The sequence below is a fragment of the Leguminivora glycinivorella genome, chromosome 15, assembly GCF_023078275.1.
Source record: "Leguminivora glycinivorella isolate SPB_JAAS2020 chromosome 15, LegGlyc_1.1, whole genome shotgun sequence".
Classification (NCBI taxonomy): domain Eukaryota; kingdom Metazoa; phylum Arthropoda; class Insecta; order Lepidoptera; family Tortricidae; genus Leguminivora; species Leguminivora glycinivorella.
This window is the reverse complement of record NC_062985.1, coordinates 14,500,106-14,524,644: the sequence shown is the minus strand read 5'-3', so window position 1 is coordinate 14,524,644 and position 24,539 is coordinate 14,500,106. Positions and strand designations below refer to the sequence as shown.

General features: G+C 37.3%; 1 protein-coding gene across 1 annotated transcript; it reads right to left on the bottom strand.

Moving 5' to 3' along the window:
• Positions 1–12,167: 12,167 nt before the first annotated feature.
• LOC125234042 (geranylgeranyl transferase type-1 subunit beta) lies at positions 12,168–24,502 on the bottom strand. The gene is made up of 6 exons (XM_048140222.1): positions 24,480–24,502; positions 23,964–24,089; positions 23,022–23,149; positions 16,645–16,818; positions 15,939–16,102; positions 12,168–14,441 (listed from the first exon to the last, which is right to left on the bottom strand). The coding sequence occupies exons 2-6, from the start codon at positions 24,068–24,070 to the stop codon at positions 13,959–13,961; spliced, it is 1,056 nt and encodes a 351-aa protein (XP_047996179.1). The 5' UTR covers positions 24,071–24,089; positions 24,480–24,502; the 3' UTR covers positions 12,168–13,958.
• Positions 24,503–24,539: the final 37 nt, after the last annotated feature.

Sequence of the window (24,539 nt, the reverse complement as noted above, 5' to 3'; positions counted from 1 at the left end):
ATTTTTGCATTTTTTTACGGAGCACTTAGGCATGTTGCCGACACGGCGGATGAAGCGCTACTGACCGCCCAATTGTGCTTAGAACATTTTCAAGCACAATTTGCTGCGGACACATTCTAAGCCGTGATGGTGCATCTAGGTAGTTTAGATCGATGGTTTCTCCACATGTTCCATCCAATTATTTGGCAAATAGATTCTCAATTTCTCATCTAGGTTTTGGCGCAGCTGTTAGTCGATCAAGTTATACAATAAAGGGCAATGGCTTATTTTATGTTAGACTGAATATAAAGTTAAAAAAATCTGAACTAAACTACAAAGAGTTAAGGTAATGAAACGTTTTACTTTTAATGGAGATTATTATTCGTTTGAAGTTTACTATTAAAGCCTTTCTCTTTGTCTTACTTTAAAGTAATTGGCTCTGATATGACAGCGACTATGTTTCTTTTTCCTTAGATTCTTTTTACTTTTTTTGCGATTGCCTTTTTTCCAATCCAAGCAGAACAGAAACAGAATTAGTTGCAGTTGTACAAGGCAAAAAAACGAAGAATACGGCTTTTGCTGAACCAAAGATTTCCTTTGGTAGGATTGGTCCTTAGGGCCCAAGAAGTGCCACTCTTGGCAATTAAGTGGTTGAAAGAAAACGAAACTGTGGTATTTCAGTGACAGGTTGCCACTCCGCCCACGCAACAATGGAACCACTGTCCACTACTACGACACCCACGGGAGGAAAGGGGGTAAAAGTATAATAAGCAGACATCGTAACTTTTCCAGCAATTCCGGTGCAGCATAGTGAATATAGTAGCAATAAAGAAATTCATAATAGGCTACTTGACCCTTTTTTAACCCCCGACGCAAAAACGACGGGGTGTTATAAATTTGACGTGTCTGTCTGTCTGTTTGTGTGTGTGTGTGTGTCTGTGACATCGGCATCGTAGCTCCCGAACGGATGAACCGATTTAGATTTAGTTTTTTTTTTTATCTGAAAGCTGAATTAGTCGGGAGTGTTTCATGAAAATCAGTCCACCAGGGGTTTTTATTTTAAATTGTAATTTTGTGGTTATGTTATTACCTAAGTACTGTTATTAATCATAATGAACTATTCCAGCATGCACGGTCCGGACTTATACATTCCTTTAACCCGACAATGCCCCATCAAGATCGCTGGAAAAGTTACGATGTCTGATAATAAGTAATTAAAGGAATATTGATAATTGAAAGCTGACGTATAATCACTTAAAGTTTAAATCACAGACAATTTCAAGCACGGCGCGCGGAAACGATGTAAAATTAAATATCTGAATTATTCATAATGCAAAGTTAATTCTACGGAAATCGACAGCCCCTTTATCGACTCGAAGCTTAAGTTACAATTACTTATTCTGATTAATTTATTATTTATGGCCGATTAATTATTTGAAAGTGTTTGGGACCTCAGGAAAACGTTCCTGAGGCAGTCGGTCTCTAAACAGATAGACGAACCGATCACAAGATTCGTCTTCCTCTTTTCCTCATTCGTCGTTTGGACAGGTTCTATAGTGTGTGAGGATGAACAGTTGAACACCCTGCCGACGACAAATGATGCGGTAGTAAAAAGCAACCGTTGGTATCCACTCACATGCTTCCAATAGCCAGAGCTACGAGTTTACGCACCTCTGAATTGCTTGCAGTAGCTGTGGCTACATAGCGAAGTATTGAAATGTTTGATTGTGTTTTCTACAATAAAGAGTTTATACATACATACATACATAGGTGAAAATTTCGTCCGTCATCGCGTCGCGATACCTACTTGGTTAACGGCCATGAATAATGAACTATCGTGGACGTCAGCTTCGCTGGTGTGTTGAGAAATGGCAGACACCGAAACATCTCTATGTAGTTAGTCATCACCTCCCGTTACATACTTCATTAGATGTTAGTTTTAATTACTATGCATAAAAAAAACAGTCGATTGTACCGCGGTGGAAAGACCCTAATCTGATTGCATGACTGTGTCTCCGGGACTAGTGCCTCATACACGAGGAGACGAACTGTCTCCTTAAACAAACAAGTTCAATATCTTTTGTTAGTGCGAACGTCGACGATTCTTACAGCGCGACTTTAGACAATTCTATGGAAATGTGATGTTCAAGCTAGCGTTCCTACACTTTATCACAGTTGATACAGTACCAGACGGCTTCTAGATGTTTTATGCATGGCTTATATTAGTGGGTGCTCAACCCCCAATTTATTTTCGATTGTCATTAGTTTCTCCACATGTTCCATCCAATTATTTGGCAAATAGATTCTCAATTTCTCATCTAGGTTTTGGCGCAGCTGTTAGTCGATCAAGTTATACAATAAAGGGCAATGGCTTATTTTATGTTAGACTGAATATAAAGTTAAAAAAATCTGAACTAAACTAGAAAGAGTTAAGGTAATGAAACGTTTTACTTTTAATGGAGATTATTATTCGTTTGAAGTTTACTATTAAAGCCTTTCTCTTTGTCTTACTTTAAAGTAATTGGCTCTGATATGACAGCGACTATGTTTCTTTTTCCTTAGATTCTTTTTACTTTTTTTGCGATTGCCTTTTTTCCAATCCAAGCAGAACAGAAACAGAATTAGTTGCAGTTGTACAAGGCAAAAAAACGAAGAATACGGCTTTTGCTGAACCAAAGATTTCCTTTGGTAGGATTGGTCCTTAGGGCCCAAGAATGGATTTTCGAAGTGGGGCCACCGTGATTTTTGATGTTAGTTTTTTGAGGTTTTGATAGCTTCTGCTCTGGAGGAAAATAGGGTCTCAATCTATATAGTGGTATTCATTATGCTACTATTCCAAGTTGGTACCATATTTGTATGACTTAAGGATTTCAAATACATTATAGGACCCATATGTGCACGAGGAAGATGTTAAACTTCGTAAAATAAAAAAATAAGTAAAGATTACAGTACCTATTTATTTAAAAAAATCTGACACAAAAAAATCCGAAAAATTGGCACGATGGTTCCTAGGATCCTAGCCCTCGTCTTCAAATAACTCTAAATCCAATTCTATATCATCTTCGATGAATGCTTCGCGGTCCATTACACTGTAACAAAAAATAAAACAATGATTATCCAAAAAAGTTGAAAAAAACCAGCAAGCAAACTAAAAGTGACAGTTATTCAAACACTAATATACCTAGAATTATCACAGTTGCCATTACTGGTCTTGCATAGGAGTGTGCATGGCATTCCTTCTCATCTACAAGAACAACGGCCTCTATAGCTGTTCTTACATCCACATTTTACCAGCTCTCATATGGACAACCCAGCACATTATCTGGGATGCGGCGCGAGAGTTGGTAAAATGTGGATGTAAGAACAGATGTAGAGGCCGTTGTTCTTGTAGACGAAAAAGAATGCCGTGCACACTCCTATGCAGGACCTGTAATGGCAACTGCGATAATTCTAGGTATATTAGTGTTTGAATAACTCTCGCTTTTAGTTTTCTTGCTGGTTTGTTTCAACTTTTTTGGATAATCATTGTTTTATTTTTTGTTACAGTGTAATGGACCGCGAAGCACTCATCGAAGATGATATAGAATAGGATTTAGAGGTATTGGAAGACGAGGGCTAGGATCCTAGGAACCATCGTGCCAATTTTTTGGATTTTTTTGTCTTAGATTTTTTTTAATAAATAGGTACTGTAATCTTTACTTATTTTTTTATTTTACGTAGTTTAACATCTTCCTCGTGCACATATGAGTCCTAAATGTATTTGACATCCTTAAGTCATACAAATATGGTACCAAACTTGGAATAGTAGCATAATTAATACCTCTATATAGATTGAGACCCTATTTTCCTCCAGAGCAGAAGCTACCAAAACCTCAAAAAACTAACATCAAAAATCACGGTGGCCCCACTTCGAAAATCCATCCTTGGGCCCTAAGGACCAATCCTACCAAAGGAAATCTTTGGTTCAGCAATAGCCGTATAATTTACCCTACAGACGCAACTAAATTGATTGTTGACGAACGACTTAATTTTAACTTGTATACCTATGTATAACATACCTACATTATGTTATTTATCCTCTAACTAACCCAAGACATGAACACTTACTAAAACAACGTTTAATCAAAATAAGAGACCCTTTTTAGGGTTCCGTAGTCAACTAGGAACAGGAACCCTTATAGTTTCGCCATGTCTGTCTGTCCGTCCGTCCGTCCGTCCGTCCGCGGATAATCTCAGTAACCGTTAGCACTAGAAAGCTGAAATTTGGTTCCAATATGTAAATCAATCACGCTAACAAAGTGCAGTAATAAAAAATGGAAAAAATGTTTTATTAGGGTACATGTAAAGTGGGGGCTGATATTTTTTTTCAATCCAACCCCAACGTGTGATATATTGTTGGATAGGTATTTAAAAATGAATAAGGGTTTACTAAGATCGTTTTTTGATAATATTAATATTTTCGGAAATAATCGCTCCTAAAGGAAAAAAAAGTGCGTCCCCCCCCCCTCTAACTTTTGAACCATATGTTTAAAAAATATAGGTTTAGTAGTTTTTTAGAAAAATACGGAAAACTACGGAACCCTACACTGAGTGTGGCCCGACACGCTCTTGGCCGGTTTTTATAGAGGCTAGAGTTACCTAATAAATTACTTTAAGCCACAGACTATCCTTGAAACACCCGTTTCAGTTTTATATAATACCTACTTAAGCACCTTTAATAATCTGAGAGCCCCAAAGAAACCAAATACAAAGAAGACAATAAATAATCGCGAAAAGACATCGACTAGGATCGCAAGCCCAGTCTAATAGTTTAATTATGCATTCAGACCGAAATTTTCTTACTTCCATTAATTAAACAAGAAAACAGATCGGCTAGATAAGAGCCCATAAATCTAAATGATGAATAGGTGTGCTCACTCCGAGGATCAGAATTGTAAATTGCTTATTTGTGCGTATTTGCGACCGCCGATGGATTCCGAGGAGATAAAATGTCCGAATAACCGATGGTTTAAGCCGGTTTCACGTTTGCCGTGTTGTTGTGTTTTGGTGTGACGCAATCGTTTTCGTACATTTAAGTAAGTAGGTACCTAATACACATAGCTGGGCACCGTTAATCAAATAGTTAACTTCGATAATCGTTAATCCGTTACTAAAAAAGCTAACTTCGTTAATCGTTAAAGTGATATATTTCTACAAATTTAACGGAAGTTAAAGTTAACCGATAATTCGTTAACACGTGATAAAACTTGAATTTTACTTGCATCAATAATCCATTATATTTATTGTATTATGTTACTGTTCAGTACAGCAAAGCCTCTCAAAACATCCCTGATAGGTCAAAACGAAATGTTAACAAATGTGAGTGTGTTTATTAAAACGTCCCACTGTGTTGGTTACCATTAACGCGAGATTTACTTGTATATTTATATGAATATACTGACAAAGTGGCTTTATAGCATTCGACAAAGTGGGACGTTTTCCAGTGCACATTCACAAATTATCGTTTCGAAGTGAATGTGGTCATAAACTATGCTCCAATTAGCGGCCCTGACACAATCGCCATGGTAAAAACCTAGGATTCACTGAGTCAATGTTGGTAAAAAGCGAAGCAAAGAGAACAATACTAGCTTATATATAATTTCGTATTTTTAACGATCGACATAGGGTTTTTTCAGTAGCGTTCACAACGTGTTTTTCGCTGCGCCGCTGGCGCCTGCCATGCTAGATTAACGATTAACGGACTAAGATAAATTTAACGGAAGTTAACGGATCCGTTAACACTTTTTAAAGTTAACTTAAAAGTTAATCCGTTAATCGAAATGTTAACTTCGTTAATTAACGATTAACGGATTAACGAGTTAATGCCCAGCTATGCGTAATACATAGTATCGTGGCGTTCAAATTTTGTGTGTAATGCACGCTACGTCGTCCGACAAATGCTCATTTTATTAGGTAGGATTCACAACCTTGTCTTGGTACGGCGTGCTGTTACCAAAATATCCCCGACACTGGTTTTGGCATCCATTTTGAGGAATTATACAGAAATAAAAACATTCAGACATGTAGCGCGCTTTATCTTCCGTTCTCTTTTTTTCTAATTTGTAAAGCGAGCTTTTCGTTATTTCAATCGTCGAATATTTATCCAGTAAACATCAAAACACGTGGAAACCACATAAATTAAATCCAACTTTACAATTTATGAAACTCATTAGACAGTTTAGCAAGTACAAATACTGAGATAATACTAGAAAATGAAATTAGAAGATGGGCTCAATAAATTATAATCTCGCTGCAAAAGTAATTAGGTCCATCCTAATAAAAGGGTAGAAGTTTGTAATCAGGTATGCTAATTTGGGAAACTTGGGAGTGAAAAAGAAAAGTTTGTACCCCTATTAAACCCTATTGTTTCGCAGTAGGAAAAAGAGTTGGATAGTAGAAGATATCTAAAGTGAAATAGTTATGTATTTGTTTTACAAGGGGCGGTGCCAATATCAATGCTCGAGCAAGCGAAAGGTTCCTATATTGAACCACAAGCGTAGCGAGAGGTTCAGAATGTGGATATTGGAATCACTCAGAGCCTAAATTTATTTAATCAAAATCCAAATAATAAATAAATTTATTTAACCTAAACCCTCGAGACGCTCAAATTGGAATCTTTCGGTTACTTCAGCTCAGCATCGATACAACTTTGACTCCTTGTAAAATAAATAACGAGTGCGTCAAATCAGTGGTTTAAACTAATTTTCAAAAAGAATCTAAAGTCAGTTCATCCTTACTTGTCCAATAATGTAAACAAACGAAACGTCAAATATGGTCAAAGACAATAACCAGTGATTGGAAGTGTCGATAAAATGATGTATTAACGATAATTTCGCTGCTGAGGTCATCAGAGGATTTTCAATTTTACGTCGCACAATATCTATGTTGAAACCAAAATTAAATCCTTTTTCGTCACATTTGCAACAATCCTGTGAAAAAGGCTACTTCAGTATTCATTTTATAGTACCTAGGATTAACATTTACAACAACAAATATCAAAATATACTGATAGTTAAATATTTATCGTAAAGAAGGAAATAAAACGTAACGTAGTCGGTTAAAAAATCTGATAAATTATTGTAGTCAATATCAACGCATTTTTTCCAAGCTATACAAACTCAAATGTTAATATCGATCGTTCATAATGATAAGTTGCCATCCCAAAATTACTATTCGTAGACAACCAGCACGGGAAGCATGGTCGCGCGATAGACGATAAAATAGCAGGCCGTCCCTATCGCACTATTTGTAAATGCGATAGGGACGGCCTGATATTTTATCGTCTATCGCGCGACCATGCTTCCCGTGCTGGACTTCGTAATGTCAGGGGTTTTTGATGTCATCCGTTCGTTATTGCAATTATTGATGAAAATCTTTTTAGAAATGATATTTTTCAGTGGTTTTTTGATTGATTTCAATACTTTGTGAGTTTCTTTAAGTATATAGGTACTAACATTTTAAGTGATGATTAATGTGTAATTCCAGAGAAAAGTGAGATAATATTTCCGAGCAGTGTTTGTTTACATGATTGGACAAGTAAAGGTGAATTGACCTTAGATAATATTCGCAAGTTAATAACTTAATAAAAATAAACTAGATTTTTAAACGCGATCTGTAGAAATATATTTATTAGATTTTCCACATCTTCTACAATGAATACCTCCCTGGCAGTAGGTATAATCTGCGTCATGCAGCAGGAAAATTGCGAAACGATGAGAGTTACAACTTTTCCGTAAAACGATTACCTACGGCAAAGTTGGACGGCGAGTCGTTCTGTGATTGCGGGCGATAGTCGGCGATAATTATTATTATCAAACTATTACTTCCGCTTTTCTCGCCCTGGCTTTAATAATAATAAGCATTTGACTGGTGACTTTTAGTTAATCATTTTTCTTTTGTAATTAATTTTAATTGTAACTATGGGCATTTTCAGAATTTGGGACCCCCAAGTAGCGTAAGTTGTTAACAAAAATTTACTCGACGTCAGTTTTGTGACGACAATTAAGTGTAAAATCTGTCTAAAAAATTACTTTTTTTCACATTCTGAATGTAGACTATCGCTTAAAGTTTATGTAATTTACACAAAAACAAACAAACTCACAGGTGGTATTGAACCCTTAAGTCTAAGGAGGGACTTCGCCTCCTTATGTGTATTCTATCGCCTGTACAACGGGTTGTGTTCTGAAGAACTGTTTGACATGATGCCAACGGCCACTTTTCATCATCGCACCGCTCGCCATCGACAGGGCGCTCATCCACACACCTTGCAACCTAAATGGTCGCGCAGCGTGCGGTTTCAGAGGAATTTCCTCCCACGAACGCTCCGGCTGTGGAATGAGCTCCCTGTCGAGGTATTCCCGATGAACTACAGTATGGGGTTCTTCAAAAAAGGAGTGTACAAGTTTCTAATGGGTCGGCAACGCGCACGTGACACCCCTTGAGTTGCGGGCGTCCATAGGTTACGGTGACCGCTTTCCATCAGGCGGGCCGTATACCTGTTTGCCACCGACGTGGTATAAAAAAAAAAACAATACTTTTATATAAATTTCATGCTTATAATTTTATTAACATCACAAAAGACGGTGAGTTAATTTTTATTAACAACTTAAGCTAATTGGGGGGTCCCAAATTCTGAAAATACATATACCTACTGTTGTGTTAATTTCTGCAATTTCTTAAAACTCCAACAACTCCAGTTTCAGCACCAATTTTTACACGAAGCCCAAAGAAAAAGAGTGTATTGTTTTCAGCGTTCATGTTTGTAAGTAAGCATATACACAATCGTAGTCTCGTATATATGCGAGTTTCTTTTTTCTTCCAAAGTTGGTAAATTAATAATAGGGTATCAATAATCGCATAATAATATGCTGTGTGGTGACGGGTTAAGAATTTCACCACCCCCTTTCTTCCCGTGGGTGTCGTAGAAGGCGACTATGGGATATGGGTTAAATTGTGGCGTAGGCGAGAGGCTGGCAACCTGTCACTGCAATGCCACAGTTTCGTTTTCTTTCAACCCCTTATTTGCCAAGAGTGGCACTGAAGCTTTAGTAGTTTCATGTGCTCGGCCTACCCCTTTATGGGATACAGGCGTGACTGAATGTATATATATGTGTATGTAATAATCGCATAGAAGAAATAGCTTCTAAGAACCTCCGCTATTAGCTATAGCTGGCGCGTCTCTGTGCTCGCAATGATAGATACTGGCGCGGTCGACCGTTCTAGCCTAAAGGAGACACCCAAAATACTGGAATCTAAATTAGAAAGGTTTTAAAGGCAAAGAAACTTACCTAGCTTGAGACCACCGGTGTAATTTGTGCTGGGAACACATCCCGGAAATTTCACTACATAGATCACGATCGTACATCACACACATCTCACTAAGTTAGATTAATAGCATGACACTCACAGTACACCAATCCCACCATACAACTTCACACAACGAATTGTCGCCTGCGGTATTTCCGGACCGATACGACCTTCAAATCTTCAAGAAAAGAGCGTACACCCATCTTAAAGGCCGGCAACGCACCTCCAACACCTCTGGTGTTTCGGGTGTCCATGGGCGGCGGTGATCGCTTACCATCAGGCGACCTGTCTGCTCGTTTGCCTCCTATCCCATAAAAAAAAAATTGTATCAAATAGACACCAAAATTCGAATTATCCATCAAAATCAGTAAGTATTTTAAGTAATTGACGCGTAGGTAGTCTCTAAGATGTCTGAACCTTTATAAATAACGTGAAATTTCAAGGCTCAGGTTCGCAGAATTTAAAATGTATTCGTTTATAAGGGCTATAAACTTTGATAAAAACTCGTGGACATAAAAGTCACTTGGTGACATCCTGACATCCAACGATTTTTTTTTCTTCTTGGTAGTTGCATAGTGTTGCAAAAAGGTTCTACTTACCCAAAATGCAGTAAGTTTATGAAAATAAAAATTAAATGTAATGTTTCTGAAAAAAACATATTTTAAAACAGCCCTAAAGACACAATCAATGAAACCACAAATTAATCGGTAAAAATCTTTTGTATTCGTTTTTAAAACACAAAACAATCAATAAACGCGTAGGCACCAAATGTTCACTGTAAACCTAGGTATTTATACCACATTGCAGAAAAAAAACGAAAAATCTGCAAATTTTCAATGCATTTCTGGAAATCTTAACGAAACATTCAGGAAAAACTCTGAAAACATTTCGGAAATGGACTTCATTTTGGAATTTACAATTCCCATAAAATAAATATGGTGTGTTTCCAATTGAAAATTTCGCAATTTCAATAATTTTCCGACAGCACACCGGTACCTACCCAGGCACAACTTATTTCTTAAGTAAATCATATAAATGCTTGACATTAAAACAATTCATAAACTAGTTGTAAATTTAATAACTTAAATGTATACTTGTATAGTACAAATTTGGAATACTTTAATAAATACAAACGTTCATTCAACAGTGACAGCCTTACGATGTAGGTACATAATAAACAGCTTATTTACCTACTTTTTATTATTACATTTAGAAAAATTTTGACTGAGTGTTAAGAATTAGGAGCTCTTCAAACCAGTCGAATTTTAAAATGAATGTCATATACGAAGAAAAAGTGACCAAGGCCTCCAAGTGTCCCGCGCTGGAATCGAACCAGCGTCCTCCGATTACCGGGCGGATTCCTAAACCGCTCGGCCGTCGGGTCAAGGTGGAAAGGGTCGAAAATTCCAAGTACCTATATGACAATTTCCGAAAGCTTTTAGCATCCCCTGTCAGCCCTGAGGTAGAACAGTATATAGATTTTTTCTTTGTATATGACTTTTATTTCAAGTTTATAGTATAAAATAGTGGTGTGACTACTTCGAAATACGAAAGAAAAGCGTTTCGGTGAAAAAATCATACGTTTTTGAAAATGTTTCCATTAAGTATGCATCGGTAAAGTTTCAAAATTAGAGTACTGAAATGTAAAGACAATGCCGGCAAGTATATAACACTTTTTTTGTGACAACTTAAATACATTCCAGTTTCTCGCTGTAAAAAAGGTTATTTCGTAAAAATGCAGGCAATTTTATCCAACAGACACTAACACAAAAACCTAACTAATACATGTAAATAAGTATATATTTTATTATAAATTCGACAAAATAATAGAAATAACTATTATAAAAATTACATAAATTTGTGCAATAATTTGATAAATACCTAACTACAGCAATAATGCCGACTGTAGCGACCCGGGCAAGACATTTTGGTATTTGGTCTCAATCTCAAGGCGACAGCAACGGCCATAGGTTAGAGCGAGACACAACGATGGGACCTTTCATTCGCACCTATGGCCGCCACTCGCCGCGCTTTAGACCAATCTCGTGGTCAGGCCGTAACGCGACTTAGGGGCTGTCCATAAATTACGTCATCGATTTTTTCAGATTTTAGACCCCCCCCTATAATCATCCTATCGTCATATCTTAATGACCCCCCCCTTCTCCCAAAATTGACGTCATTACCAGTTTGACAAAATAAAACATTGCAGATTTGAGAAAAATAGGGTATTATATGATTAAAACACTTGGTTATAGAATCATCTTTTATTATTTTTACTTTGGCAATAATCATTGATATAATATAACTACTTATAATATAATATAAATACATAGTATAAAACAAAGTCGCTTTCGCTGTCTGTCCCTATGTATGCTTAGATCTTTAAAACTACGCAACGGATTTTGATGCGGTTTTTTTAAATAGATAGACTGATTCTTAAAGAAGGTTTATATGTATAATACATTTAAGTACCACGGGCGAAGCCGGGGCGGGCAGCTAGTATTATATGTAATATTATTGTTAGAGTATTTTATCTGTAGTTATTACTGTATTTGTGTACATCTATGTTGCATTACTTATGTATGTTTATTATGAGTTATTTTAATATTGTATGCGCCTTAGCCGCCTCTCACATTTGCAGTCTCACTTACTAGGTGTGCTGGAAGAAATTTCTTTTTAGAAATAATCTTTTTGTACGTGAAAAATAAACTATAAATAAATAAATAAGAATGACGTCAATTTCGAAACACCCCCCCCCCCCCCATCTATCATTTACCGTCATCCGCAGACCAAACCCCCCCCCCCTAATTTAGAATGACGTAATTTATGGACGGCCCCTTATATGGCACAGGACATAAACATACATTGTACCCAAAGTGCTTTAAGTGCTATACTATAATAATCGTTGTTGTTACTGATTGTTGAGGCAGAATGCAACACCTATCTGTAGGACTGACGATCAAACCACCGGACGGCGACAAGTCAGTTAGAAGTAAGTGACAGCGTCGAAGAAGTGACTCGTGACCGTCCGGTGGATTGATAGTCAGGGGGCGCCTTAAGAGTCCCCGGCAAGCTCAGCCGGATTTCACCTTCCCATACAAAAGTTTCTTTCTAATTTTATAACCGAATGTTGAATTGTAAGGGCAATCGAATTGTAATTGTGTGACAAAGTATAAGTATACTTCATATAGCACATGCTGAAACTCTAGACATATCCCGGGCTGAAATAAGTTTATATTGCTCCAGCATACAAAACAAACTAAATAGAGCGAAAACAAGTTTGGATAATGTTAAATTCATTGTATTTTTTTACTATTATTATTACCATTTTAACTAAAATAAGAGCGTAAATACGTCTGTATGGAGAACCGACCTAGCTGTGAACTCTTTAAGGTCGCTGCATACAATCCGTGATTTTTTACTTTTCAATATAGGGAAAGAAGTGTTATAACTGAAATACTGATTTTAGGTCATTGAAATTAAACGAATATCAATTTTATACTAGTTACAAGAAATTTCTACAATGTGACAAATTGAGCCATCTAACACACGTGATAGTATAAATATAAGAATTCTCTAAGAAACTGGTACAGTCAAGTGTAAAAATATGGATGTACACATCTTACTCAAAAATATGTCCTATAGCATCTTAGTCCGATGTAATAAGAGTGTAGTACCATATTTATGAGACGATTATTTCGATACGTATTTTTGCACTTGACTGTACCTAGTGTACCAATAATGTGGCACCTTTTGCTTAAGAGCATCACTGTGGATTCACGTAACGTATGCATCGACCTTTAAGTACTTATCCATAATTTAAATAAAAACGCATTTCATACAGGAACATTGAACATTAAAATTCACTTATAGTGAGTGTGTTTAGTAAAACGTCCCACTTTGTCGGTTACCATTAAGGCGAGATTTACTTGTATCTTTATATGAATAAATTGACAAAGCGGCTTTATAGCAATCGACAAACTGGGACGTTTTCCCGTGCACACTAACTTAATTGAAAATTAGTTAAAATATGTAAAGGATTCATAAAAATAAGATCTAAAGATATGTCACGAACCAAAACAAATCATCTAAAGGCCGGTACACCAGATGCGCGCACATGTGTGTTGAATTATACAAATTGTTATGAAAGATGACACACCGCTTGCGTAACGAGTGCGTTTGCGGGTCAACATTATCAGGCACTTGCGTAGCCGGTGTGCTCAGACCATATACAGACCCATATGTAAATTCAGATTTATTCGTGCCAGCTCCACATAATTCATATATTTATTAAAATTATGAAACATCTTACATCTTCTAACCAGATTTTAACAAGATAACAAGGTACTAAAGGTAGTATACGTAAAATCGCGCTTCGTAGCTTTTGCCTATCGTTTGATTTTTAACTTTTTCACAAACCTTGAATTCAGTGATAGCTATTTTATAATTATTTTCTTGTTTAGTGTTTCAAGGTAATAAATTGTATGGAGATAAACACTGTCATCGGCCCAGGCCATATGAAAAGTATTATAAAGGTAAGATGTCCGTATCGTAAGCATCAGAGTCTTCTGTGCAAATCGCTCGAAGTTTACACGCGATTTCATGTATACTACGCCTAACAAACCCTGCCATCACTATGACTCCTTAGCCCACTGCTCGTGTAAACTCTTCAAATGCTCAAACGCTCTCTTAGTAATATTTAAATTCGGCACAATCTTCAACAGCCCCTTCTCTCCTATCAAACTAAGTCCCGCTAACCCTAAATAAGTGTGCATCGGATCTGTGCAAGTGTCCGGCCATTTTGAGAAGCCACCGACGACTAAATCTTGCGTTTCGTAGACGTATCCTCTGTTGCTCGCGTAATTAGTGTATTTTAGGGTTTTGAGGATTTTTAGGGAAGCACCTACCCAGAAGCTGTAGCATGTGTCGACAGGTTTGTTGGGGCGGCCTTGGAAGCCGTCGATTTGTCGGAAGACCAGCCAGCGCTTGAGGCCCTCGACCTGTTGGTTGGAGAGCTTGTGCAGTTGATCGGTGAGGTGAAGCGTGGCGAGCGCGCAGTACGTGGTGCCGCCGTGTGACTCTAGCTCGGGGCACTGCGCGATGCCGTAGTCGTAGCCCTGAGGAATATGATATGTTTGTTACACGTTTGTTTAAAGCTTTACGGTCGTAAATAAAGTAAGGTATTTATAGAAGTCACATCAGCCCTTTACATAATGTATGGTGAACGGGAGATTCAGGTTCCATAGATTTTTCGCGGTATAGATTAAATATGTACATATAAGAAGATCATACCATCCCATGCATTAAAATGCGACCGCCTAAGGACGCGCATACACTACAAAAAATGCCTTGTTGCCATCGATTATTTGTAGATTGGCGTTATGTGTCACTTTCGAGCCATAAGTCTATGTCAAAAGCGACACGTAACGCTATCTACATGTGACATGACATGTTTTTTGTGACGCCATCTATGTGTGGTGTAGTGTATGCGCGTTCTTAGGCGGTCGCATTATAATGTATGGGATGGTATGATCTTATATTTAAATCTTCTTATATTTAATCTATGATGTGGTGCAATTATAGACGTTAAACTTTCGTGAGACATATTCAAATATTTAATAAATTTACTGTTGTAGTCACGTTATTATATCGCTACTGCTGCGACATGTTTCAGATGCCCCTCTTTAGGCATATAGGAGTTCACGCGACGGCTAAACTCCGAGCAATAATAGTGCAATGATATTTATAAATTATAGTGTACTAATCAAGTCATGTTATTTCACTGATTTGAGCCCGTCTTAGTGCAAAAACTATTGACGTTTCCTGAAATAGCATTACAAATACGAACGTTTCTGAGAAAAAATGATGGAAAACTATTATGCACTACATATGTAGCCAAAGAAAAACATCGATTATTAATAAAGTTACTAAATCACTTCCTAAATCCACCTTCAGAAAACAATGATTATAGCACTGTCACTCAACTTAAATCCGACAACAATAAAATCTAATTTAGCTGGAAACATTTATACCAATAATTGCCAGGTAATCCGCGGCAAGAGTAACATAAGTCACGATTTTATGGCATGTTCCATTTATTCACGATGCAAGTTCAATAATCTATCTCTAAATAAGTGCTACTTTCTCGATATATTCATAGATCCTTTCATTTGCAGCTGTATTTCAAATAAACACTCAATGAATTCGTGACTCACGTTACTTTTACGTGGATTCACCCGCCAATTTAAAGTAATAGCTCAATAGCTGAATAAAACCAACTCACTATCACAGAACTTAATTTAGATAGAAGAAACAAATTCATATATTTGTATAGGGGCCGAGCGTGTCAAATTTTGTACTGAAGTTGATTCTTGCCTGTAATTTTAAATATGTCTCAGGCTCTTGATTGTTCATAATTTTTGTGTTGTTGCAATTGAATATCACGTAACGAGGCATTTTTTATGTTTTGGTTGACTTCAACTTACAAAAATTGACGCCCGAAAGCTGCAAGCTGCGAGTAAAGACGGACAACTCAGTGGATTTCACTGAGTTCATTTGACACGCTAAGTAGATACGTTTGCTTGATCTATGGTATATATGACATCTGTGCTCACTATTGATTTAATAATATAGTCGGCAGCCTTCTCCTTGTCGAAGCCAGACCAGTCGTTCAGTATGTAGCTGATACACGCCGCACAGTACACGAACCGCATATCGGACTCACAACCCGACAGCGTCGCTGCGAAGTTGCCCTCTTCTGTCTGAAGCGCCTTTACACCTAAAACGATACATTTTAAACTAAACATGTCGTAAATCAACTGACGTGAAACGTATATCTTGTATGGGGTCCATATGTAACGATTCCCCTCGCAAAAAATTTGCCTCACGAAACCGGTCGCGGTAGGTCTGTGCAGACGTGCCTTGGGCCATAAGTAAATTACTTTCATAGCTGTATTGTCTTAGGCGAGACACACTGACCGAGCTACTACGCGAGGCTATTTATTGGCGATGCGGGTCATTTTGTATTCTCTATCAGCCCTACATCATGTTTTTTTTATTTTATTTACTTCGCGTTTTAATTTATTTATATAATGCGCGGGTAAACCGCCCTTAGTAAGATCTCACACTCGATAGTGCTCGTTCTCCGACTTACTTTTTACCAACGCCTTCCGGTTGACCCTACTAAGGTCTTCATCGTCACCAAGTGTGATGAACGAGAGTGCTCAGCGCGAGGTAAGTTATGGCTAAGTGTCCACATCGGTAATGCGCATTTTCAACGCTAGGTAGTTAGAGCAAGTCCTAGAATTCCCTTCAACTTACCTTCTACTAACGCCTTCCGGTTGACCCTACTAAGGTCATCACCTAATGTGACGAGAGTGCTTAGCGCTGTGTAAGTCATGGCGAGGTGTCCGCAGCGATAATGCGCGTTTTCGGGATGCAGATCTATGTTGATGGTTGACGACCCCTGGAAGCCGCACATAGACATGTCCCCAGCTGGAATGGAATGAGGAACCAATGTTATTAAGAGTAGAAAATATGCGACGCCCACAGAAAACTGTCACATCTCTCCTATAGAGAGACGAAGAAGTTTAGTGGGTAGGGCCAAGTTTCCCCCCTCTTGCTAGGGTAGGGGAAAGAAACGGCGAGTACCACACATCGTGCGTAAATGTATTTCCACTCCGTCAAAAAAATGCTGCTTCTGATCTGAAGTTTTGATTGAGGCCCTTTGAGGGGCCGTTGTTCGGGTGTGCTGGCTCGTTCGAGCAGACAGAGCTGCCCTATTGCTGAGGAGCTGATATCCCTATTGAGGATATGCAATATGTATCATACAGAGAAAGGACAAGCTGAAAGAGTTTTCTGTATAAGCATCGTATAGGGTTTGCTGACTCGGTAGAGTCCTAAGGGGGAGGTTTAAACCCCCTGAACCAAAGTCGAAGTCAAAATATTCTTTATTCAAATAGGCTTACATGCAATAATACACTTTTAAATAGTCAACAATGTCCTCCTCCCACTTATATACGTCCCACACTTTCTGTCTTGATTTGCGCTTAATCAGTGGTTACATCAATCGATTTGAGTCATGTGAGTTCCTACCTAAGGTAAATTTATTTACCCATTGATACGACACTCCTTTAAATCAGGTTTCTCAATATTTTGTTATTGTATGACAAGCGTTTTTTACAATTTGAGGTCGAATAAATGTTTAGGTAAGTTACATTTTTTGTACGAACTTCAGTGTTCTCTGTAGCAAAGTTATACCAACCTTCGACCACTTATTAGGGTTATTTAGTAATGTATCAGACAGAATATGCGACTGTATTTGTACGTTTAATGAATATAGTCCCTATCGTGTTACTTTACGGATGATTGTCGGTAAGCCTTTCAACAGAGACACCCTTAACTCAACGTTGTGTGCTCAATGATAAGAAATTAAGTAAAAAACGCATATCCGCAGGTTCAGACAACCTTCATTTTAAAAACTTGTATCCTACGTGTAGGTGTAGGTATAGCTACGTCAGAAAACTTTATAATTACCTACATAGATCGAATCTGCAAAAGAAAACAACAGTGGACTAAAATATTCAAATGTAAAGGGGAAGAGCCGTGTCCAGGTTATTGATGCATTCGTAAAGAACTGGCTAGAGAATACAAGGTCTGGTCAGTTTACAATATATAAAAACATAGATGTACTGAAATAACCAATAAATTGTTGGTATGATAATACATATAAATAAGCGAGGAGAGGCCCCTGCCCGGCAGTGGAACAATAAACAAGGCTATAGCAAAAAAAACTATGGTTGCATAAAAACATATTCTGCAGGCCGAAAGTCCACTATCATATGTTTATCATAGAACTATGATCATAGGTCTGTATGCCTCCATTTTTCTCCAAAGTGAAGAAAAGGGATGGCATGTGACCTATGATCAATGATTTAATTGATTACATTAATAAATGTTTTGGCGATGTTGGCGTTGTGGTTTTTGCGGATGACACAAACGCAATAGTTTCCTCAACTAACACAGAAGAACTGAGCAATAAAGTTAATGCATTACTGAGAAGGTTTCAGGCGTGGTTTAATAGCAATAACCTAATTTTAAATATGAACAAGACTAAATGTATGATGTTCAGAACTACGTCTAGGAATAGCGAGTCCCTGCATGTCAACCTAGAAGGTTCTGTTGTGGCCGATGAAGACAGTGTCAAATTCCTCGGTATATATTGGGTTGGTAAGAAAGTAATGAGCGATCGATTGAATTCCACATAAAATTTTTGAGAAAGTTCTAGAATCTTCTATGGTCGAAAGTATATAAAGGGCGAGTCGCACAGTTTCTCGTCAGTCATTCACTAGCTGTCGCCGAGCTAATATAAGGAAGAAAATGGACGAGTTAAAAGTGCATGTAAGGCATTGCTTACTATATGAATTTCAGTCTGGCCATTCAGCCGCCGAAACAGTGCGTAATATATGTCAGCGTGTTGCTCCTGAAGTTGTGTCTGAGGCCACGGCGAAACGATGGTTCCAGCGGTTTCGTAGTGGCGACTTTTCATTATCAGATCAACCTAAGTCTGGTCGACCGGTGAAGATTGATGTAGCCAAATTAAAAACCTTAATTGAAAGAGATCCGAGGCTAACGAGTCGTACTCTTGCTACCGAGTTAGGCTGCTCTCATGTCACCATAGAAACACATTTACACGAGTTGGGAAAAAACTACAAATACAGTGTTTGGATACCGCACGAACTTGATAGACATCAACTAAACCGCCGTGCCGATATCTGCATACAACTTCTGTCTTTTCGCCGCACATTCAACTGGTTGGACCATCTTATCACTGGAGATGAAAAATGGGTCTTATATATAAATCACACACGCAAACGTCAGTGGCTAGCTCCAAACGAAAAAGGAATAGAGGCACCAAAAACAGAGCCTCACCCGAAAAAAGTTATGCTGTCCGTTTGGTGGGATATTCATGGTATTATTCACTGGGAACTCCTACCAAGTGGAATGACTGTTACCGCATCAGTATACTGTAATCAGCTTGAAAATTTAAACCAAAAAATCTGTCAGAATCGTCCACAGCATGCTAAAGTTTTTTCTTACACGACAATGCTCGCCCACACATTGCAAAAGTGACTCGGCTAAAGCTATTGGAGCTAGGTTGGAAAGTGATACCTCATCCACCGTACTCTCCAGACTTGGCACCTACGGATTACGCATTGTTCAGATCGCTAAGCAATGCCTTGAATGAAAAAAAGTTCGATGATCAAGCCCATCTACGACAGTACATAGCTGAGTTTTTTGAATCTAAACCTAAGAACTTCTTCGCCGATGCTATTCATTCTTTACCAGAACGATGGAGACAAGTAGTAGATAACGAAGGCCGTTATATTTTTGATAAATGATTAAAATAATAAATTAAATAAAAATTACAATATTGGTTATGATTCGCTCATTACTTTCTTACCAACCCAATATTTAGATAGGGATCTTAACTGGAGAGAAGAACTCAGCTCACTGGAAAACGGCATTAGTTCAGCTTGTTATGCGCTAAGGAGTTTACGCGAGGAAGTTACTTTAAGGCAACTGACATCTGTGTATTACGCATTAATAGAGTCTCGGTTGCGATATAGCATCAAGTTTTGGGGTCAAAGCTACAAATATAATATAAATAAAGCGTTTGTAGCCCAAAAACGTGCCATTAGAATCATGGTCCGCATCCCATGGTGGCAGTCATGTAGAGAACACTTCATCCGTCTCAAAATTCTTACAGTACCCTGTCTTTACATTCTAGTGTTACTAACTGGTGTCGTAAAACACTTAAATAGATACGAGACAGAGGAAAAAGAATCTCTAGAATGAACACACGTAGGAAGGACTTGGATAACTTGATAGCTCCAAAATTAAATGTTGTTCACCACTCCGTACTATATCAAGCAGTAAAACTATATAACTGCCTCCCGACCGAGCTCAAGTCAATACACGATGTGACCAATTTTAAATGCCGGTTAAGGGATTTATTGATTAGTAAATGCTATTACGACGTCAATGATTTTATTTGTAATGTTTAATGTATTTTTTAAATGTTCCTACTGTATACCAAAATTTGACTGACATAAGATTAATTAATATCCTAATTCTGTATAATATAGTTAAATTGCATGTTAATTATAAGGTTGTAAGATATTCTAGTAATTAGAAAATTTATTAATAGTATAATGTTACATTTCCGACATAATTGTAAAATTGTTATGGAATAAATATTATCTTATCTTATCTTATCATATTTCTATGATAAACATATGATAGCGGACTATTGGCCTTAAGAGCTCTGCGAGACAGCTGAACGGGGCGAAGACGGGTAATTGGGTAGCATAGTTTTGAAGCGAGCTCTTTTGAGATAGGTGAATAGCCGGGGAAAACTCGCTGCCTCAGCCGAGGCAGGTCTACATTGAGCATGTGCAGTTGAATTGCCTCGCGACGCTGCTCGCCCTGTGGACCGGACTAATCACGCGACCAGGCTTTAGTGATCTGGTTTTAGTTCAGTGAGTGGAGCGATCGCAACTAATCGCGTTGGACTCATATAATACGACGAACTGTTGGGTCACACTTTGTGTGTGACACTGCTGTAAGGCAAGGTGGCACCGTAAGCCCGGAAGGCGTTTTTATGAAGTAATACATAAGTAAATAGCGTCACCTTGTTTTGGTTTTACTTTCATGGTTTAATTGTGTACATTCACATTAATAGTGTCATGACCAAAGTCATGTATCTTACAGTAATAAAAGTAAAGTAAATGAAGCGGAGCTTCTTGTAATCTTTTAACCGCCATATAAAATCCATTAAAATGATAAGGAACTACAATGTTTGCTCAACAGCACACAATACCACTCACGTACAATGCAAGGCTGTGTAAATATATTTTATCAACATAAATCGTGATTATTTTACATTAACATTATACCTAGTAATCAGAGGTACTATGTATGTACCTCTATATCGTGCCATGAATGATGACGGGAATATTTGGCAAATATAGTCTTTAATTACATGAAAATACGAACAATTGCTCACGCCTTTGTGAATAAAAGACAGACATAGAAGCACGGTAGTGCCCCCGCCAAGACGAGCCAAGCGAAGCGCAAGGGCACCTACTTTTCTCGAAGTGATTCGTCGTTTTTTTAAACATCTTAATATATAAAAGAAGAAAGTGACATATCAACACACAGCTGAAACCGCGATTCCAAATTGGCACATAAGTTTCTTGTAACGGGTGGAGGAGCACTAAGAAAGGATTTTACAAAAATCACGTCCTAAGGGGTGAAATAGGGGTCCGAATTTAAATAATATTACTTTTAGTATGCATACTATATATGGCATGTTCTATACCCTATTTGAATGCCACAATGCAATGTTTGAAGGCAATGTTTATTTTTTTTACAGGAAAAGAATATAAATTTGAATAGGGCTACACATTGACCAAACCACTTCTTCCAAATTCATGATTCATTATTTAAGCCTGTTTACAAATTATTAAAATAATATATGATTATACTATACATATAATTTTGTAGTATTTCCTTAAAATTTGGAACAACAAGGCACTTAGTTTCCTTATACAAAACTTGAGTGTATCAATGAATGGCCTAAGTCCTAACACACCCATATTTATGGCAATATCAATTGTACTTGGAAGCAAATAAAGATTTATATCTCTGAATAATTTTAATTCATTCATTGCATGCATGAGAATCTCATGATTAAAATAAAATGAAACATGAAAACAATTTCATAGCAGAAATGAGAATTATAATGAGTTAGGTACTACTATATGAAGTTAATCAATTGTTAATGTAATAAAATAATCACTTATCTTATAGTATATTATATATAATATTCGGTAAATATTCGGTATTCGGCATATTCGGCAAGTTTTTCAATGTCGGCCGAATAATTCGGTTGCATTGCCGAATATTTACCGAATAAACAAAGTATTATCTAATGAAGATCTTACGTATTCCATTGGATAATAAGCTCCTATTTTAGTAGCTTTCTAAGGGACCGGCCACATCTAAGAGACGCATGTCCTGAGGTGCAGAACGGACGACCGCGCCACGCCGCCTGAATGTAATTCAAAAAACGTCTCCTCAGTACATTTTGTATAGGAAGGACGTAAGACGCGCCCCCAGGCGGCGCGGCGCGCACCACGCCACCGCCACGCCGCCTGGGGCGCGTCTTACGTCCTTCCTATACAAAATGTACTGAGGAGACGTTTTTTGAATTACATTCAGGCGGCGTGGCGGAGACGTCCGTTGCGCACCCCGACACACGCGACGCTTAAGTGGGAACGCTGCCTAAGGAACTACTAAAAAGAGATCATTACCTATGCGTCAAAATATAAATACAATTGTTTTGTAAAAAAGTTGAAAAAACTGTAGTTTAAGAGTTGAGAAGAGTTCAGAGTTGTTGTAACTAAGTTTTTCTTATCCACTAAATCATATAAGAACATATGTAGTTCTAGTAACATATGTAACCATTATCAATCATTTAATAGTTTTAATCTTAACATCCGCTTTCTAAATATGGAGTAACCGAATATTCGGCCGAATGTTCGGTTCGTTAAGAGCTGAAACGAATGTTCGGCCGAATATTCGTATTCGTCAAGGTCCATATTCGGCCCATCTCTAAAATAAATACCACTTACTCTCTTTATTTGGATACACTTGCAGATGATACAGCCATTCTATAATCCGGGACCTCAGCTCTACAGATATAGAGGTAATGGCGCCGAGCACATCCAGCCCGGCTACTGAGAAATATGCTATTGTTACTCTGAAATTAAAATAAATTTATGTTTGAGGAAAGTCATCATCATCATCATCACCCATCTTCATCACTATCATCATCATTTGCTCATTCAGCGTCATTTTGCATTTCATTTGCTTCATTTAAGGTTGGTGCATCATATCTATCCTCCTCAATACCTGATTACTGCCCGTCATCACATCACTCATTTGATTTCTTTACATAAACCAATGCGTTCTTCATCTTTTTTGTTACTTTTTTTTTTCTCTGTTTGGCCTAAAGGTTGACTGGTAGAGAATACCATGAAGCATTAAGTCCACCTTTTATAAAGACTGTATATTTTTACTGTACAATAAAGTATAAATAAATAAATTTGAAGACAAACTTATACCAATCAAACTAACATAAAGCTTGTACCATAGGAATTAAGTGACAATATAATTCTTACTATTCAATAGTGACCAATCTGGCTGGTATGCAATCTGATATGCTGAATGTGTTTATTTTTAATACAAACATAATATAAGTTGTATGATAAACTTGCCACTGTTGATATTGCAGGTACATTTTTCAATATCACATTAACAGGAACTGAAATTTACTTTTTCATTAACGAATATACGATAGCACTAAGCAAATATTACTTAATTTAAACACCAAAACACAAAACAAATATTTAAACTTTTATAAAATATGCTAAATATTGTGTGAAAAATATAACTGTCGTGCTAATAACATATTTATTAGTTGGCATTAACTGCCAATAAAGCTATTGAATACGGATACAGCATTTGTTTCAGAAAGGTTCAAAATTCTCATTAGGAATTATAAAAATACTTACCTAGTTGTATCATGTGAAGACAATGATGAAGGCAAGATATCTAGGAACCGCATGAAATATTTTACATGTTGCCTGTGGGCCATCTCCAAGTTTTCTTGGTTACTCATGATGATAACTTCTCTTCTTCTAAATGTACAACCGGATGAGATATAAAAAATAATGAAGTTCCACCGAAATGATCACTCGCTTCTTTGGCAATTTACTGACTGATACAGTGTGAGGCAGACTATTCACTAGTAAATTTAATACAACACTTTATCATTTTTTAAATATTTTAATACTTTAATCACGGCTAATTCACATTATCCTGCCTCTCACTTTTTATAAGTGAAGGTGAAGGGCGAGGAAATGATAGCGGGGTGAAGTAAGACGAACTGTCAAAATTTTGTCCAAATTAAGGCTATCTGTTATGATCACTTATAAATAAATACGATTCCGATAATTATTTGTTAGATAGAGGAATATTTGTAGCATAAACTTGGCATGAAATATTAAAATATTAAAACAAAACTCAACTTTATAACAGCAGTATTCAGATTACGAGGACAGGGCTTTATATCAAAAAATTGCAACACG